Here is a 19,588-nt window from a genome sequence, read left to right on the forward strand (position 1 = left end):
GTAGGCCCAACTTCCATTCTGAGAGGTGCAGGTATTTTGTTATCTTGCAAACAGTGGCATTTAGATTCCTTGACCACACAACTGGGAGTGTTTCATGCCTATTAAAAATATGAATATTGTTAAGTAAATCTCACAATCTTCTTTCCAACTGTATCTACTAAATGAAAAACAAAACATTAGAATCTGTGAGCACAGTCCATTTGTCTATACCTCATGAGTGCGTTGTGTCCAACCTTATTATGCACTAAATTATGTATGCTAAGATTTTAACTCTAGCATAAAGCCCCTACTACTTAACATAGGTCTTTCCAGAGACCTATCATTGGTCTAAAGACTGTATTATATAGAAAATATTTCACTCTTTGCTCTCCAGGGCTCATCCCTCAGCTAATCTCCACCATCTGCTCATTGGCTACCTGGAGTAATCCACTCGCCTCTTGTGTAGATCTAATAAAAACTGGTTAATCCTGCATGGATTAGACTGCAGTGTAGATGGGTGCTTTGAAAGCTCACTGATGCCTGGTGCTCTGCTCTTATCTTCTCACAGCTCTATTCCTTTCCCTTTCTCTTATTTTTCCCCCTCCCAGCAGCAAATTTCTTGCTAGCCTCAAAGTCTTATTAAAACACAACAATAAATGGAATCCTTGCTGGAGTAAATAGAATAATTTTCTGAGGACTTGAAAACCTACTTCAGCAAACAGCACAAGTTCTTTAAATGATGAGGTATGTTCATTAATATTTCTGGTCCTCTTCATCCTCGTGCCCTGGAAACAACTTTCAGAGGCCAACACTCTTAAGTGCACAGATCGGCGCTGTGGCACTATAAAAAACATTTCATGAATTGAGACACTCACAAGTTAATATATTATAGCTATTTCCTCACTCTGTTAAAATGGAGTTTTATTCCTAATTCTGTCTGGAAAGAATTTGCTAAACTAGTGTGGAGTTTCAGATGGTCATAATTAGGGACATGCTGCTGTATTGAAGCAGGTATTCTACGATTAACTACACTAAAGCACCATATGCCATCCCCATTTACGGAACTGACTCAGGCCCACCTTTGTAACACAAAGATAAAATAATAAACCTCACAGCCTGGGAGTAAAGTGCCAGGCATAGAATGAGAAAAGGGACATGGGGCTCCATAACAGCATGAGAACAAATCTCTTCAAATCGTAAGAGAAAGCCCTTTGGGCGCTGGATAAGAATTAGGCTCAGTGTTCGAACTAGAGGTGGGCTGAGGAGAGTCGGTGCTTGGATCTGTGTCGGGCGAAGGTTGAAGGCTGAAATCCAGCAATCTTCTCTCAGGAGAATTCCATCATCTTTGGAGTACACCAAGCCAAACAAGATCCTGGAGAATAAAAGGTCCCATTGCTCTTTGGATTCAACCCTGATCCAGAATTAGAGGGGTGGGTGTACGTCTGTGTATTCAGATCCAACCTAGCATCTCCCAAAACTTCTGGATGTATGTACGATTCTAGCTCAGTCCAGTCTCTAGTTGGAACATTGCACGCCATATGTAACTTTTAATTTGTCGGTGGAGGCAAGTGGTGGTTGTGAGCATGGCCTAGTCTGTGACATAAACAGTCTTAAGGCGAAGTGGTCTGGAATCTAATAATGTGCTTTCTGAGAAGGTTCTGTGGGAAATTTGCACTGAATCATGGTGGGTTTTGCTTCTGTAACAAACAGTAGAGAATGCTCTGGCATGACAGGTTCTAGTCGGAGTTCAGCTGGATAGTAGAGAACAGAAAAACCTCTATGACCAGTGTGTATTTCAGCATAGTTCAGTGTAGTGATGGTGCCATATAATCCTTTCAATGTATCAACAGTCAGGGTTTTTTTAAATTGTAAAACAAATTGGATGGATGGTTAAATATTTGGACCATTTGTGACTATTCAGAAAGCTGCTGTTTCCTTGAGTCATTCCGTGTCTGTCCTGATAAATCAGTGTCATTCTGGAGAATAACAATAAACAAAAATTCTCTAAAGCAAGGTGTGAAAATGTTGTTTGTTGCTCTTTATAAGTCAGTTTTGTGTGGGTAAAAAGTGTGGCTTGACATTCCTTAAGACTGAAGTCTCCTCTTTATCCAGAGGACAGTTACAGCACGGGAAACAGCAGTGCAAGCTTTCCTACACTTAGTTTAGAGAGGCCATTTCAATGATGTTCACTGTCTGTTAATAGCAGTCCAATGGCCTGCCAGATATGGGGTTGACATGTAAAGGGGGTACCTACACATTAGGAGCTGGAAGGAAACCACAAAGACCTTTTGCAATGACAAAAATCATCCATCTGCAGGTGATGACATTTGGTTACTGCCAGTGTCATTCCAGTTGAGACCAGTGATCCAGCACTCAAAGGGTCTGTATCACATCACCATTGCCTCATAAACATTTTGCTTTTAAATTTGCAATGGAGATACATAAAATTGTGGAGTGTCAAGAGCTAAGGAGAGATTAAATCTCATGCTTAAGGCAGTCTCTAACTATTGGAGCTCACCTACCCCACATATACCGAATAATAAATGGATATAAACTATCAACAAGTTTAGGCTTGAAACTAGATGAAGGTTTCTAACCATCAGAGGAGTGAAGTTCTGGAACAGCCTCCCCAGGGGAGCAGTGCGGACAAAAAAACCTAACTGGCTTCAAGACTGAGCTTGATAGTTTATGGAGTAGATGGTATGATGAGACTGCCTACAATGGTATGTAGCTGATCTGCTATGGTTACCAGCAAATATGTCCAATGGCTGGGGATGGGACACTAGAGTTACTACAGAGAATTCTTTCCCATGGGTCTCGCTGCTGGGTCTTGCCTGCATGCTCAGGGTGTAGCCAGTTGCCATATTTGGGGTTGGAAAGAACTTTTCCCCCAGGTCATATTGGCAGAGACCCTGGGGCGTTTTTGCCTTCCTCTGCAGCATGGGGCATGGGTCACTTGCAGGTTTAAACTAGTGTAAATGGTGGATTCTCTGTAACTAGAAAGTCTTCAGATCATGATTAGAGGACGTCAGTGACTCAGCCAGAGGTTAGGGGTCTATTACAGGAATGGGTGGGTGACGTTCTGTGGCCTGCAATGTGCAGGAAGTCAGACTAGATGATCATCATGGTCTCTTATGGCCTTAAAGTCTATGATTCTTATGCCATCATCTGGCTCTGGCCAGTGTTGGAGATAGGATATTAACTAGATGGACCAGTGGTCTGATCCAATATGGCAATTCCTATGTTCCTATTTTCTAATGGCTCACAATTTGAGCAATCCACTCTTCTTGCTCCTGCTTTTTCCTGTGTAATATTGTCTTTGGGTTTTGAAGGCCAGCTGTAACCAGCTAGCTGAGAGTTTTATATATTACATCAACTCACTCTGAATTTTGCTGTTTTCTACTTGAACTTATTGCCTCCTGAGACACTAGCATAAGTCTTTTTATCTTGCTACTAGTGCAGTTAAAGCAGCGTTGGCTCCCTCACAACATCACTGGCAGCTAGGACAAAAAATGTCCTCCATCGGATTCATCTTAGTGGCTGCTGCCCACCCAATACCAATCACTTCCTCACAGTAATCCCACATCACTGTCTGCTGAGCCTAGTGCTATCTCCTTTCCTACTGAGTGCACAGCCAGTGCCTGCTATGACCGCAGAGTTGTGATTGAGGGTTGCTGAGAATGGCCAGGACCAAGCAGATCGCCTGTAAGTCCACCGGTGGCAAAGCCCCCTGTAAGCAGTTGGCCACTAAAGCTGCCTGGAAGAGCGCTCCTGCTACTGGGGGAGTGAAGAAGCCTCATCATTACCCACCCAGTACTGTCGTCCTGCGAGAGATCCACTGCTACCAGAAATCCACTGACTTGCTCATCTGCAAGTTGCCCTTCCAGCGCCTAGTCCATGAAATCGTCCAGGACTTCAAGACCAACTTGCACTTCCAGAGCTTGGCTGTTATGGCCATGTAGGAGGCCAGCGAAGCCTACTTGGTGGGGCTCTTTGAGGACACCAACCTGTGCGCTATTCTCATGCCCAGAGAGTCACCATCATGCCCATGGACATCCAGTTAGCCTGGCATATCTGAGGTGAGAGCTTAAAAGCTTACACCCACCACCTTTTGGCAACTAGGAAACTATTACGACTGCAGAAGCACGAGGGTTAGCCTCGCTGTGCCAAAGTGGGTTCCTGCAATACTCAGGTAGGAGTTGAGTCTTGAGTTTAATGATTTTTTAGGGATGTCAAGTACTGCAGCTCCCATTCTCGGTGTCCAGTAATGAATCCTACTTCCGACTCTCTCATGCATCCATCTCACAGTAAATAAATGAACAAACAAACAAAACACTGGGAAAGAGACAGGATTTCACTCCACCCCGTGAGGCCCCAGTGTCACTATGTAGGCATCTGTGTTCTCATCACCACCTGCATAAGAACTGTGGTCATCAGCTGAATTAAAGCATCCACCTATAACAAATATGTCTGTGAAAAGCCATGCTGAGTCTGGAACAGTCAACAGTGCCTGGTAATTGCTAGGACTTTAGAGGTGATTTCAGGAATGCATAGGCCTGTACCAGGATTTCTGCATCCCTCAGGATCTCCCACTTTACCCTCCAATACTGATCACCATGGAGCACTCATTTTGTAGCTTCCATCTTTCTGGTTGAGAGGGACTGGATGGGGCTCCTTCTACTACTCTTCCATACCCATCCATCCTAGGGTTCTCTTGACAGCCACCTGAACCACTCCCTCTTCCTCCACCACTAGTTAAACATGCTGTCTTGTAGCTCTCCCAGTTCATACTGGCCTAAGCAACGGGATTAGGTCTTGCAGTGATAAGGGCTGACTCACTTGCCTTGGACCAGTTCGAGCCTAACATTTTCATAATTTTCATTTACTGGCAGGTGGGCCATTTAGGCGGGGCGGGTGGGGCTCTATCCCCCTCTGAGTTTCATCCCTGAGGTCTGCTCCCAGCACGCACCCTAGCCCCAGGCGGAGCTGTTAATTGCAACACAGCTTGTGTGATATGTGATGAGCTGTGTGTTGCTCCTAACTTCTGCCTTTGGGCCAGGGAGTTTGTTTATACACAGAGGGAGGGTGATTAAGATAACAAATTTCAGAGTAGCCGCCGTGTTAGTCTGTATTCGCAAAAAGAAAAGGAGGACTTGTGGCACCACAAGTCCTCCTTTTCTTTTTAAGATAACAAAAGGCTTGTCATCAAAGTAAATTAAGGATTGTTAGAGGATTCTGAAAGCATTGCCAGGCACTCAAGTTAAAGATAGGAAACAAAGGATAGGAATAAATGGTGAGAATGGAAGAGGTAAATAGTGGTGTCTCCCAAGTGTCAGTACTGGGACCAGTGCTGTTCAACGTTCATAAATAATCTGGAAAAAGGGGTACACAGGTGGCAAAATTTGCAGATGATACAAAATTACTCAAGATAGTTAAGTCCAAAGGAGACTGCAAAGAGATCACACAAAACTGGGTGACTGGGCAACAAAATGGCAGATAGAAAAGGAGGACTTGTGGCACCTTAGAGACTAACCAATTTATTTGAGCATAAGCTTTCATGAGTTACAGCTCACTTCATTGGATGCATGCAGTGGAAAATACAGTGAGAGATTTATATACACAGAGAACATGAAACAATGGGTGTTATCATACACACTGTAACCAGAGTGATCAGGTAAGGTGAGCTATTACCAACAGGAGAGCGCGGGGGGCTGGGGGGGGACCTTTTGTAGTGATAATCACGGTGGGCCATTTCCAGCAGTTTACAAGAACGTCTGAGGAACAGCGGGGGGGGGGGGGGGGGATATACATGGGGAAATAGTTTTACTTCGTGTAATGACCCAACCACTCCCAGTCTTTATTCAAGCCTAAGTTAATTGTATGTAGTTTGCAAATTAATTCCAATTCAGCAGTCTCTCGTTGGAGTCTGTTTTTGAAGTTTTTTTGTTGAATTGCCACTTTTAGGTCTGTAATCGAGTGACCAAAGAGATTGAAGTGTTCTCTGACTGGTTTTTGAATGTTATAATTCTTGACGTCTGATTTATGTCCATTTATTCTTTTATGTGGAGACTGTCCAGTTTGGTCAATGTACATGGCAGAGGGGCACTGCTAGCACATGATGGCATATATCACATTGGTAGATGTGCAGGTGAACGAGCCTCTGATAGTGTGGCTGATGTGATTAGGCCCTATGATAGTGTCTCCTGAATAGATAGGTGGACACAGTTGGCAAACTCCACCCCCCCACCCCACCCCGCACGCTCTCCTGCTGGTAATAGCTCACCTTACCTGATCACTCTCGTTACAGTGTGTATGGTAACACCCATTGTTTCATGTTCTCTGTGTATATAAATCTCCCCACTGTATTTTCCACTGAATGCATCCCATGAAGTGAGCTGTAGCTCATGAAAGCTTATGCTCAAATAAATTTGTTAGTCTCTAAGGTGCCACAAGTCCTCCTTTTCTTTTAATCTTATGACAGTTGTTCTTGCTCTGTTCAAGTCTATGGGCACATTCTGGCCTGAATGCATGGGGATTAATGGAGTGTAAGACAGGAGAAATTGGACCTGTGTCTTCAAGTAGGCTTCTGATTCTTGAAGACCTGCCTTGTCACTTACTGTGTCCCAGCCCACATATTATAAACTGCTGTATAGTAACTGTAAGAAGAATCCTACTGCCCTTTTCAATCAAACTCCAGTACTACCAAGCTCAGAATTTGGGGGCAGATAGTTGATATGCATAGGCTAGAAATTAAGAGAGCTGAAAGTAATTTGGCTTGTGACTGTAGGAAATATCACAGGGCGTGGTTGCCCCTATCCTGAACTTTGTGGGATGATCCCAGTTGGAAATGGCCCACAAATTTTTTGAGGACATTGCACTGTTATATCACAATATGATTAGTGTGATGCTGATAATGCCAATATGTTGGTTTGATCCCCTTGTAGGCCCCACCATCATATTACATCATGATGACGTTGCTTTGAAGGTACTCTTGTTCTGTAAAACATAATTCTTTACTGGCACCAAACATCACAATAACTATTATAAGCTGTAACGTTTTGGACTGAGATAAATTCTGCCCTCAGCACAGTACAGTGGATTCCCACTCAGGTTGTGCAAAGATGATTATTAATAATTCGATACCTCATAGAGGCTTCAGCTGAGATCCAGGCCTCAGTTGCACCGGCCTTGTGTGGCTCCCATATGGGATTGTAACCAGATGTGCTCCCTGCTCTGCCTATTCCTGGTCCCTCTCAGCATTGCTGCCCCCAGAGCCTCGTCACATGGGGTGGGACAGTGTGTCTCCAATGGTTTCTTCTCTGCTCTAGTAGCTGGTTTGGCCCCACCAGGATCCCCTGTTGTTTCTTGCCTCTCTCTCCTGTGGGGTTCCCTGGCTGGGGGGATTGTCTGCAGCGCCTTCTCCTGCTGATCACTGGAATGACTGGTCCTTTCAGGACACCCATCATCTAAGCCTTCACTATGGGGCCATGAGGGCCAGCCCTAGGTGTTTTGCCACTCAGGAAGGTGCCCGAGTGGCCAAGCAAAAAAACCCCAAACCAAAAAAATGGATGACTAATGTTTCACCCTCTGGAAGTTGATGCCCAGGCAACCACCCTGACTGACCATCCCTAAAACTGGCCCTGCACAAAGCCTCTGGGGGTATCCTAGTCCCAAGAGCCTGCTGGGAGGCAGTGGGGGGCTGCAGGGGCTGTGCCAGGTGGATCCACTGCTGTAGAATGGGATGGCCATCCCCAAAAGGTGCTGAGGGCTTGGGGGAGAAGTGGCCTACTACTTGCCTGAACCCCATTGTAGAAGCAGGATTGGTGGGTGGGCCCAGCACAAATACCTGAGGGGTACGGAGAGGAGCTGGCTGCTCCTCCCAGGATGGTGGCGGGGCGGTGACAGATGTCTCACGCTTACAATCCTGGGAGAGGTGGAGTAAAGACTCTCAGGCCTCCCTCCCTGAAATGGTTGTCACAGGCTGGATCACTGGCTCCTCAGACTGGGATCTGGCCCCTAGCAGAGCCACACATGCCCAGGTGAGGTGGAGCTTATGATGCACCCATGAGAAGTGGGGTGGATCACTTTAGACCCAAGTCATGATCAAATGATCCCCTTAAGAATATGGGACCATCTGCTCTCAAACAGGATCCAGTTTGCAAAGGAGCCTGTTACTGGGGGAGAGAGATTTTCCTGTCCCTTTGAAGCCAATGTGCAAGCCCCTAAGTGGGAGATGAGAGGTCCAAAGCCCCAGGATATAGTCTTGATTTGGCTTTCTATCTTCTTCAGTCCTGCTAAGAGCCCCTGCGGCCCATGTCCCCATTCCCACACAGGAACACAGAGCCTAAACACCTCCAGGACAGAGACTACCTGCAAGGCTGCCCTGATTTCTATTAACAGTCCATAGGATTCAAGTCTGTGTTTTATTATTATTAGCATTCACTATTTATTTTTATTATGAACAATAATATTAGAATTGACTATTTACTATTATCATTCAATATTCATTATTCTTATTAGCATTTACCATGGATTGTAATTAGCATTTGCTCTTTATTCTTAGCCTTAATGCTTACTAGTTATTTTTAATTACATTATTCCTTTCAGGGTATTCTGAACCCTATTTTTATATCTTTATTATAAATTATTTATTATACTACTTTTAGGGTGAGCTGGATGCAGTTGGGCTGATCGGGAAGGAGAGAATGAAGAGCTACTGTGTTGTTATTATTAATGTTCTCTCTGAATTTTTTCAACTTCAGAGCTGGTGGGTCACTGTTTCTGCTGTCTGTCTGCTCCAGGACAAAGGAACAGCTTCCTGGAGGAGCAGACACTGAGGACAATCTGTCTGTTGGTGTGACAGATGAATGTCCAGCAATGACGCAGTGAACCTTGGTGTGGGATTGCTGCTCACAGACGGGCCTCTGATATGTGGTAGTTCACTGTGGGCTTGGGAGTGTGAACTGAATCTTTCAATATTATGGTAACAGTTCCTGTATATAGACAAAGTGGGCATATTTCCATTATTTGAATTGTGTTAGTACCTACAGGTCTGTCAGGATCAGGCCCCAGGATTGCATTGGGCACTGTTCAAACGCATATGATTACAGTCCTTGTGAAGAAGAGGTGGCAGGAATCTGGCTGTGCCCGTTACACCTGGGGAAGCTAATGGCGCTTGTTTCTGATCCTAAAAAGATGTCAGTAACACTGGAATAACTGTGGGCTGCTTTGTAATGTGCTATGAAATGCACAGATGGGCCTCATTCTTGCCCTGTGCACTGGGGACTGCATAGGGACAATTACTTTGGTTGTGGCCAGGGTGATTTTCCCCCTATCCACTTGCCGGGGGAAGTGGAGACGTTTGGATCTGGATCCAAAGTTTAAGGGTGCTGAGGTCCAGGACTTTGGTTGGGGACCACTTCTACCCTACACCCAGTAGTGTAGCTAGGGGGGGAGCAGGGCAGCAGCTGCTCCCCCACCGAGCAGAAGTGGTGCCTTTTTAATTACTTGGCGCCTTTTAAATGTTTACTTACCCGGCAGTGCTCTGGGTCTTTGGGGGGGGGGAGTCCTTCAGTGCTGAAGACCCCACTTCTTATGAGGGAGCCACTTTCAAACAATATTCCTGGCAGAGAGGGGCCAGACTGCCCTGCTCATCAACAGATTGGGTCTGGAGGAAGCACTAGTTTCCCAGTGGTCTCTGGGCACTGCTAGCTACTGTACTTGTCACCCCTCGGCCGCCTGTCCCCATTGCCTCCAAGTCTGCTGGAGCAGAGGGAGCCCTTAGCAGCCGGGCTCTGTGGGGAAGGGCTCTTGGAGGCCAAGCTCAGGTCTGTGACAGAACCTGAAGCTGCCATAGCAGCAGAGCCCCCAACACCGCTCCATTGAGTATTTCCCCCTTTAGGAAAAAGAGGGGGGCTCATACCCTTCCATTTTCAGGTGGGATGAGACCTTGCAGGACTAATGGGGACCCTATGGTGCTTCCATGCACCAGGCTGCTGCAATCTGCCCCCATGCTGAGGCTGCGGGGCCGCACCTGCCAGGTGCACCCCCGATTCCGAGGCCCAGGGCAGGGCCCTGCCCTACTCGCTGTAGGGGTGTAAGTGTCAGGTGACCATCTGTCTGGAGCTTTCATCACATGAGAGAATCTTTAATTCCTGGAGCCTCCCGGACAATCTTAGAGCTGGGTTGGCCGGCCTAGTTCTCTGCCGCAGGGTTTGGGGCAGCGCTGAGCTCTCCTAGGGCGCATTTCGTGGGCCCTGGAGCTGGTGTGCCACGGCGGCGATGCAGCTGTCTCTGGCCCCCGCCCGCCCCGAGGCCCAGAGGCGCAGCAGGGGGCGGCCCAGGGCCCAGCGCGCTGCCACTGGCAAACAAGCAGGGATGGGGACGGGGAGACCGTCACGTCACAGCCACCGCGCGTGCACGCAGCGGGAGCCGGGCGCTCCTGCGTGTGGCCGGGGGAAGGGCGGAGCCGAGGGTGCAGAGTGGAGGTAGAAGGGCAAGAGGCACTTTGCTATTACCAGCAGGATAGTGAGTTTGTGTGTGTGGTTTTTGGAGGGGGGTGAGAGAACCTGGATTTGTGCAGGAAATGGCCCACCTTGATTATCATGCACATTGTGAAGAGAGTTGTCACTTTGGATGGGCTATCACCAGCAGGAGAGTGAGTTTGTGGGGGGGTGTGTGGAGAGTGAGGAAACCTGGATTTGTGCTGGAAATGGCCCAACTTGATGATCACTTTAGATAAGCTATTACCAGCAGGACAGTGGGATGGGAGGAGGTATTGGTTCATGATCTCTCTGTGTATATAATGTCTGCTGCAGTTTCCATAGTATGTATCCGATGAAGTGAGCTGTAGCTCACGAAAGCTTATGCTTAAATAAATTGGTTAGTCTCTAAGGTGCCACAAGTCCTCCTGTTCTTTTTGCTTTCCTCGTCCTGTCACCCTGGTGATGTCAAGCGGGACCCCCGTGACGTCACTGCCTTGGGGGCGGAAAGGCCTCCCGCGTGTCACACAGCCCCGGCCCGCCACGGAAGGACTCAGCTACCTGGGGGATGGCGCTGTCAGGGGCTCAGGGCGAACGAGCGCGCGCTCAGGGTGGGAACGGGGGGTGGGGGTGCCTCAGGCGGAGGAGAGAACTACATCTCCCACCATGCTCTGCTCGCGCGGCCGCTTCCGGTGCAGGCAGCACTTCCGGCAGTGCGGGGTCGAGCGCCGCCGCAAGGGTGAGCGGAGCGAGGTTCGGGGGAGTGGGTCTGTCTGGCTGAGCGGGGCAGGCTGGACCGGTAGTGCCCCGGTAACTCGGGGGGTTGGAGGTGGCCCTCGCGCCCTGGTTGGCTGGTGCCATGGTTACAGGAGGGTGGGGGCAGGGGGGCTCAGGGACATTCGCCGCCTCTGCCGTGTTAAATGGGGGGGCAGCGACGTGTCCACCCTCCACGCTCGCGCAGCCCTACCCTGCGGGATGACGGCCCCTCCCCCGCGTTCACTGCACCTCCCCCCCACCCCCCGCCATGATCTAGTAGGTGATACCAAACATCCCTCCATAGCGCCTGGGCGCTTCCATACCTCTCCCCGTTTCTGGGCACGCGGGGGGGGGCGAACCCCTTCCTCGCCCCATGCGCGCCCCAGCACACTCTTTGGAGGGGTGCGGGGCTAAAAGCGGAGCCCTGTGTTTTACTGGCTGCTGCCCGTTGGTGTCCTACCAGCAGCAGTAATCAGTGATGTGCTGGACCCTGAATGGTCAGGCGTGATCTCCTGGCAAGACCTGTGTGCAAAGGGACGCAGTGTGAGCGCTGCAGGTGCCCATGAAACGTACAAAGAACCTCTTGAAGCAGCAGGCTATTAGACTGCAAGTTCTTCAGGCTACCGTGTGTACCAGGGCTCGGCAACCTCTCAGAAGTGGTGTGCTGGGTCTTCATTTATTCACTCTAATTTAAGATTTTGCGTGCCAGCAATACATTTTAACGTTTTTAGACGGTCTCTTTCTATATGTGTGTATATATACATATAACTAAACTATTGTTGTATGTACAGTAAATAAGGTTTTTTAAAATGTTTAAGAAGCTTCATTTAAAATTAAATTAAAATGCAGAGCCCTCGCGGACCGGTGGCCAGGACCGGGGCAGTGTGAGTGCCTATCCCTGGTCTGTACTTTCCTGTGTTGTTTGAGGAGAATGTTGTGGACACTTATCAGAATACAAGTAATGTCTAGCTATAATACACACATGCTGCCCTTTTGCACACAATGTAAAGATCTGCTATGATTTTTCTTTCCAGCAGGAGAGTGAATTTGTGTGGGGGGGTGGAGGGTGAGAAAACCTGGATTTGTGCTGGAAATGGCCCACCTGTTGATCACTTTAGATAAGCTATTACCAGCAGGACAGTGGGGTGGGAGGAGGTATTGTTTCATGATTTCTGTGTGTATATAAAGTCTGCTGCAGTTTCCACGGTAAACATCTGATGAAGTGAGCTGTAGCTCACGAAAGCTCATGCTCAAATAAATTGGTTAGTCTCTAAGGTGCCACAAGTACTCCTTTTCTTGTCTAACTAGGCACTCTACTGTTTTCTCCGTTTTCTTTCTGTCGCACATGTGACTGTAATGTGTTTGCAGTGAACACACCACATGGATAAACAGATGAATGGACACATTTTAAGAGGACTTGCAAAGATTATTGAAAAAGGGCACAATTCTCTTCTGTTACACCAGTGTAATTCTGTTCATGTGTATGGGGTGGTATTGGTGGAAGTGAAAGCAGAATTTGGACCAATATTTTTACATTGCTAAACATGGATATAAAGAGAGATTGTTAAGTTCTGCTGTGGCAAATTTTACTGATGAATTCAGCCCTATTGAGAAGAAAGGGTAGATGAAACCAGCAGTGTTTCAGATGGAAGAGGATTCATCAGTAACATGAACACTGTTGTTCTGTAACTGGTAGTTTAATAACATGGAGGGGATACAAAGGAAAATAATTTGTGCTTGTAATTTCTTAAACAGCTACTGACATCTAATAAAAATAACTTCAAAGGGCTCTATGTTTGGACCCAGTTCTGCTTCACTTTCATATTTTATTTCTCTTCTTTGAAGATCTTCCCATCCTTAAAAAATAAAAATGCTCTAGTATAATAACATGATGGTCCCAAACATTGCAGAAAATCCTATTATATGCTGTATTGTTGTGGAAACTTATGTCCTGATCCTGCAATGAGCTCTGCATAGGCCAACCTCTACACCCATGTGAAGTGCCACTAAAGTCACTGGATCACTACATGGGTTCAGTCTTCCATGGAGCTCATTGCAGGATTAGGGCCTTCTTGTAGAATATTGTTATTTCTTTAATGCATTTTTCACATAGATATTTGTTTAGCAATTTGTCTGTTCCTGCTCTTGTTTCTTAGTATTTCCTAACCTTTGACTGATTGAATTTGTGGTTTTAATATTCTTCAAGGTAGTTTTTTTTTTAATCTATAATTTCCTAGGTATAACACTGTCCTTCCCCCAAAATTCCATTGTATAGAACCATATTGAGTCCCCCACCTGCATAGGGCATAAGCATGGGTTAAACCCAAGATTTTTAGATCTGCAGCACAGACTCTGCTGCTTGAACTAAAGGATTACCAGATAGCATAAGTAGGCTGCTGTCCTCTATATGAACCTACCACTAGAGGGGAATATGACACATTTTTCCAGTGTTTCTCACAGTTATTTGCTAAATAGCAGTGGAATGTTGGGAGTTGATTGTCGTCAGATGCCACCGGTGTGTTGCTCTGCTCTGTTCAATGTTGATAACAGTCAGCTGCGTGCGTGTGCTGCCCCGACTCTGCAGATTGCTGACACAGCAGGCCCTGAGAGAACCCCCCAATGACCACAGACTCTGTTAAGGTATGAAGGCACCCGGCCAGATTTATTGCCAAACGAAGCACAGTAGTAGTTTCCCATAGACTCTACAGGACATACTCGAATACGTGCCCCCTGACAATGGACCGGCTCAGTTAGTGGTGGGACTTACCACTGTCCTCTAGGCCAGACAAAGATATCCACTCAGGGATGCATTATTATACACAGGTGCAAACAAGTTACGCATCACTCCAGATGCATTGTGGTACAACCCCTCTACGGTTTACGGTGCTGTTTCTCTCCTCATGTTGGTTCGAACAAACAACTCTGTCCATCATATTATCCTTTTGACCTTGTCTTTAGGATAGGTCAGCCTGTTCCTCATTGTCTCTGTGGAATGTGTTCTTACCGGCATATTCTGGTGCCATCCTGGCACATGTATATGTGCAATAAGCAGCTGCCGTCTTGCCAACTTCTGTGAACGGGGCTTGCCTCTGGCTCACAGCTTAACTTTGCTTTATGTTAGAAAAGTCTTGACCATTACTTTAGTTCAGGCCTCATACTGGGCCTCTGATAAAAGGGTTTATGTTTCAGGGCCTCATCTTACTATATTCCCCCACTTTTTGTCTTTCTATGGGGAGGATGTTTACCCATCATCCCAGAAAAGCATAATGCATGGACTAAAGATAAAACCAGTGGGCTAAACACGGTTATGTGGTTATCTTATTTTACCATCCATACACTCATGCCCCACCTGTCTTTAGTCTGCACATTCCGTCAAACGACTGATGGACAGATTTTATTTTCCAATTGATGATAGTCCCTTACAGTGGGCCTGGGAATGTTAGGCCAGGGACCATGACTGAGGAATGTAGTATTATAACTGAGCCTTAGAGGCACTCCCAAATAATTAATATATATGAATAATATGGATATGGCATATATATTTGTAGTGTATATGGGTATATATGTATAGTATGTATATGTACATATGACACCACCTTATATGCAAGCATAACCATGTTTTTCCAGTCTGGTGTTGTACTCTGGCCTTTTTACTTTGGTGCTACAGATAGAAACACACTCCTATTAGGGCAATTGCAGTTATCACCTGTATCATCATTAGTAGTAGGCTGAGTGTTTTGAAATACTGGGATAGGCATTGTTATAGTGGGTTCCACGGTATTATGCATCTGAGAAGTAAAACAGAAATTTGGAGTAGTGACACTACAAATGAGGCCTTTATATACAAATGTCTTGTAATTAGTTACTACCCAGTACTGGGCATTCATGTTGTGGGTTACCCTTACTGCTGGTCATCGCCCTCTGGTAAGCTTTGCTGGGCAGGAAACAGGAATGGCTAGCTTCTCTGTTCCATGGGTTCCATTGCCCCCGTGATGCGCCAGTAGCTGACATAGATCCAGTTGTTTTTATGGATGATGTTTTTCAGAAAACCTACTGAATGGACAGTAACCAATTTCTCAAATATTGCTGTGTCAGGATTTGGTATTTGTACCCAGACACTGAACAAAACTGTTTTGAATAACATGTGCCTCAGTTAGGATGCAGTGTTACTGATCCCAAATTGTGACCGGTACTAACAGGGAATTTATATACCTAATTTGTAGTTGCCATGTAACAATTTTTTATTAACGAATTTGTTTCTCCTTGCCTTCATGTTTGCTGCCTTTTGTTTGTTGATTTTTACCTGTGTGTTGGTTAAACAGTTTAGCAAGGTTATGCACATTGTAAATGTTGTACAGCAATAATACAATACCGCAATAATACAACAGTACAACAATAATACAGTAGTACAGCAATAATACAGTTGTTTTTACACAGTAACCAAGTTGAAATTAAATGACAGTTTATCCTGGTCCAGCTAGTGGTTTTTAGCTGATTGTTAAAGTAATTGTCCATATATGGTAGATAAGAGGTGTATTTGACGAGTCTCTTATTTATAAAGCACTTCATTTTTCTTTTTTTGATGCTTGGGTTTTTTTTCACTGTGTACAGATATTTTCTGGTGTCTTTGGTCTGTGGAATGCAACTTAAACAACTTTTGTTAGTTAACATAGTAAAATTTTTTGTTTTGTTTTTGTTTTCAGTAACCCAAACTTAATACAAAGTTTAACTTAGTTTGTTTACAATGTAATAGGGACGGAGTCTTCTATAACACAAGCTACACTTTTGCAATTGTATAGACATTCATTTTCATTTGAGGTGCATTACTAATATTTTATACTAAATGCTTAACTGCTAAAATAAATGCTCACAATCTTCTGTGAGAAGGTGCATTGCTTTTTTTCCCCCCCGCTGAACATTCTGCTAGCAAAAGAGTCAATAACATAATTTTTACCACGCTTTTTAGAGTTAATTTGCTTGTGATACCAATATCACTCTTGTTAACTGTTTAGAAGCACAAACTTTAACAACCACTGCTTCCCATTAACATAACATAACAAAAGAAAAGTGTATGAAATCAAACCAAATAAATTTTAAATACAGGTCCATGCAAATACTTTGAGGATATTAAACTTTCATGATGCTTTGTTGTGTTTGGGAGCCAAAAGTGGAAACCTGTTGAAATTGTTTGGTTAGCTTTATGCATAAATTGTTATTTGTAAACGTTTTTGCTATCTTATTCTAATAACTATATTTAAAAGTGCAAACAAGTTTATAAAAACCCAAACAAGAACTTGACATTTTGTTAATATTATCTTTATCTAATGTTGAGGTTTCCCCTTACATTTTTTTCTTTGAATAATAAAAAAAATTAAAAAACAAAACTGTGATTAATAAAAGAGAATTCTTTTTGTTTGCAATTGCATTATTTGTTGAGGCAGAAATATACGTACATATATTTGTAACTGAAACGTTTTTGAACTTTGCACAAAAAAATTGGTATTAATAATACTATGATTATACCCCAACCATGATCTTAAAATAGTGACAGGTTTCAGAGTAACAGCCGTGTTAGTCTGTATTCGCAAAAAGAAAAGGAGTACTTGTGGCACCTTAGAGACTAATAAATTGGTTAGTCTCTAAGGTGCCACAAGTACTCCTTTGCTTCTTAAAATAGTGCAGTACCACATATACATATATTTTTAAAAGGGTATAACATTGACTTTTGTTACAACAAAATAAAAATAATAAAAAGCAGTCACATGACACACACAACAAACAACACATGACATACAGGACAAACTTGCAATTAAAAAGAAATGGCGACAGAATTCTATTAATAACTATATAAAATAAGGTAAACAAAAATAAAAAGGGTTAAACATTTGAATAAACAAGTTATTTACCTTATTTAAAACTTTTAACAATTGATTACAAATATATTAATATTTGCCAAATTTATTGTATTAATTTGGTAACAAGGAATTTTGAATTACTTTATATTTAACATTATTTTAAAACTCTGCTATATGGAAATAAGAAAAGCCCATGTTTCAAATATTAGTGAGTGGTTAGGATTAGAAGCAGAGTGGGCATTTCTGTTGCTTGGCAACCATATTTTCAAGAAAGTTAGGAATAATTCTAGCTGTTGCATTCCTGAAGGGTTAAAATAATTAATTTACCGGATTTATTTAAAGTAAAGTTGTTACCTTGTTTTCTTTTTGTTTCTTGTTTTGTTCTGTTTTCAATTGCTTTATCTTTTGGAGGTTTTTGTAAAAACTATAACTTCTAACTTTTAAAACAGAGAAAGAGTCGAAGTGAGGAGAGGCATGGAAAAAGCAGGGGCGGGGAGGTGAAGGTAGTGAGACGTGAGCCAAGAGACATTAACTCTTAAGGTACAGGCAGCAGCAGCAAGCTTAGGAAATTGATAAAGGATATAAAAGAAAACATACTGGTATGTAAAAATATTTGAGAAAGGGGGTTATATTTTTAGCTGAGTGCGGAGTGTGGTTCTGTGGGTAAAAGCAGTTGGGAAACCGCACCCTGGGTTTTTATCCTGGCTCTGAGATGAGAGTGGAGGTAATTATCTGCTCTTGTAAAACCTGAATTTGTTCCCCCACTGTCTGTTTTTGTCTGCATGCCAAACAGATTGCAGAAGTGTCCTTTTCTTCCCTGCAGTTAACTGTTTTTGGAAAAAGAAAAGGAGTACTTCTGGCACGTGCATCTGATGAAGTGAGCTGTAGCTCACGAAAGCTTATGCTCAGATAAATTTGTTAGTCTCTAAGGTGCCACAAGTACTCCTTTTCTTTTTGCGGATACAGACTAACACGGCTGCTACTCTGAAACCGGTTTTGGGTAACTCTATATGTTAATGCATCAATTTTAGGTGTTAACCTGTTCAATTGTAGTTTTTGACTTTGAAATTCCTTTTTATTCACTCCCCTGTGATTGAGTCGCAGCTCCTGTCTTGTAATGTGCTCTGTGAACTGTTCCATTTTTTCCTTCGTTTGATTTACCAGTTCAGTGAAAGTACTGTGTGCTGCTTTTTCCATCTGTGCATTTACTTGTCCCGTTCTGACAGGCACCAGTCTAGGTCCTGCTTTAGGTTTTACCAGAACCTGGTTTTTACCATAAGGTAGTGGTTGCACAGCAGTGGACCCCGTTTCATCTTTTAATTTTACTAGGGCCACCTTTTTCCACTTCTGTCCCCATTCTTCAGGCACAGGGTAGCTACCTGAAGTCTGCTGTTTACCACCAATATTTATAACAGGGGACGGCACATGTATTTTTTGTAGGTTCCTTGCAGCAGTCTTCAATGTTTTACTCTGTTCCAATGCTGGTTGTCTCTGGACTGCTTGCCACCCTGCAAGGAGGGGTGGGAGCATTCCAGGGCTGTGTATCTTCTTTTGATTCTTTTAACTCTTTCTTTGTTACTGTTACTTGCCCCACCAATTCTGTGGCTTGCAGTTTTAACCATTAACAGCCATCGTTATAGTTTGCAGTATTTTATAGTTTAAGGCTACAGTTTCTGCCCTAGCCTTACAAATTACATTACATGTTTCTTTCCCTTTATATTTTTTAAACTCTGTGGGGATTTGCAGGGAGGGGTTAAAGGGGTTCCCTAGCTTGTGGTTTTCTATCATGTTAGACAGCGATTCCTACAGCGGACAGCTCGCTTACTCACCAGATCAGTGGTTGGGGTCACCAGTGTTATCAGATGCCACCGGTGTGCTCTGCTCTGTTCAATTATGACAACAGTTGACTGCGTGCATTTGTTCCCTCTGTGTGCTGCCCCGTCTCTGCAGATCGCTGACACAGCAGACCCCGGGAGAACCCCCAATGACCACAGACTCTGATAAGGTACGAAGGCACCTGGCCAGGTTTATTGCCAAATGAAGCACAGTAATAGTTTCCCGCAGACTCTACAGGACATACTATGAATATGTGCCCCCTGAATACTACATTCCTCAGTCATGGTCCCGGGCCTAACATTCCTAGGCCCACTGTAAGGGACTATCATCAGTTGGAAAATAAAATCTGTCCATCAGTCGTATGACGGAATGTGCAGACTAAAGACAGGTGGGGCAGGAGTGTATGGATGGTAAAATAAGGTAACCACATAACCGTGTTTAGCCCAGTGGGTTATCTTTAGTCCATGCATTATGCTTTTCTGGGACGATGGGTAAACATCCACCCCATAAAAAGACAAAAAGTGGGGGAATGTAGTAAGATGAGGCCCTGAAACATAAACCCCTTTATCAGAGACCCAGTGTAAGGCCTGAGGCCTGAACTAAAGTAATGGTCAAGACTATTCTAACATAAAGCAAAGTTAAGCTGTGAGCCAGAGGCAGGCCCTGCTCACAGAAGTTGTC

At 44.4% G+C, this 19,588-nt stretch overlaps 1 protein-coding gene and 1 pseudogene across 4 annotated transcripts in view; both read left to right on the forward strand.

Annotated features, from left to right (window-relative positions):
* Nucleotides 1-19,588, forward strand: part of SCAMP5 (secretory carrier membrane protein 5) — a 65,868-nt gene that overhangs the window by 20,156 nt on the left and 26,124 nt on the right. For 2 of the 4 annotated variants that reach the window (XM_073363310.1, XM_073363312.1), the window contains exon 8: nt 3,437-4,065. The exons of the other annotated variants lie outside the window; for them this stretch is intronic. In XM_073363310.1, the coding sequence (XP_073219411.1) occupies nt 3,437-3,557 (121 nt within the window). In that variant the 3' untranslated portion in view covers nt 3,558-4,065. Of the gene's footprint in view, nt 1-3,436; nt 4,066-19,588 lie in introns of those variants that run through there. 4 annotated transcript variants of the gene reach the window in all.
* On the forward strand, nt 3,660-4,057 carry LOC140894805 (histone H3-like; annotated as a pseudogene).

This window comes from Lepidochelys kempii, chromosome 10, assembly GCF_965140265.1.
Source record: "Lepidochelys kempii isolate rLepKem1 chromosome 10, rLepKem1.hap2, whole genome shotgun sequence".
Taxonomy (NCBI): Eukaryota; Metazoa; Chordata; order Testudines; family Cheloniidae; genus Lepidochelys; species Lepidochelys kempii.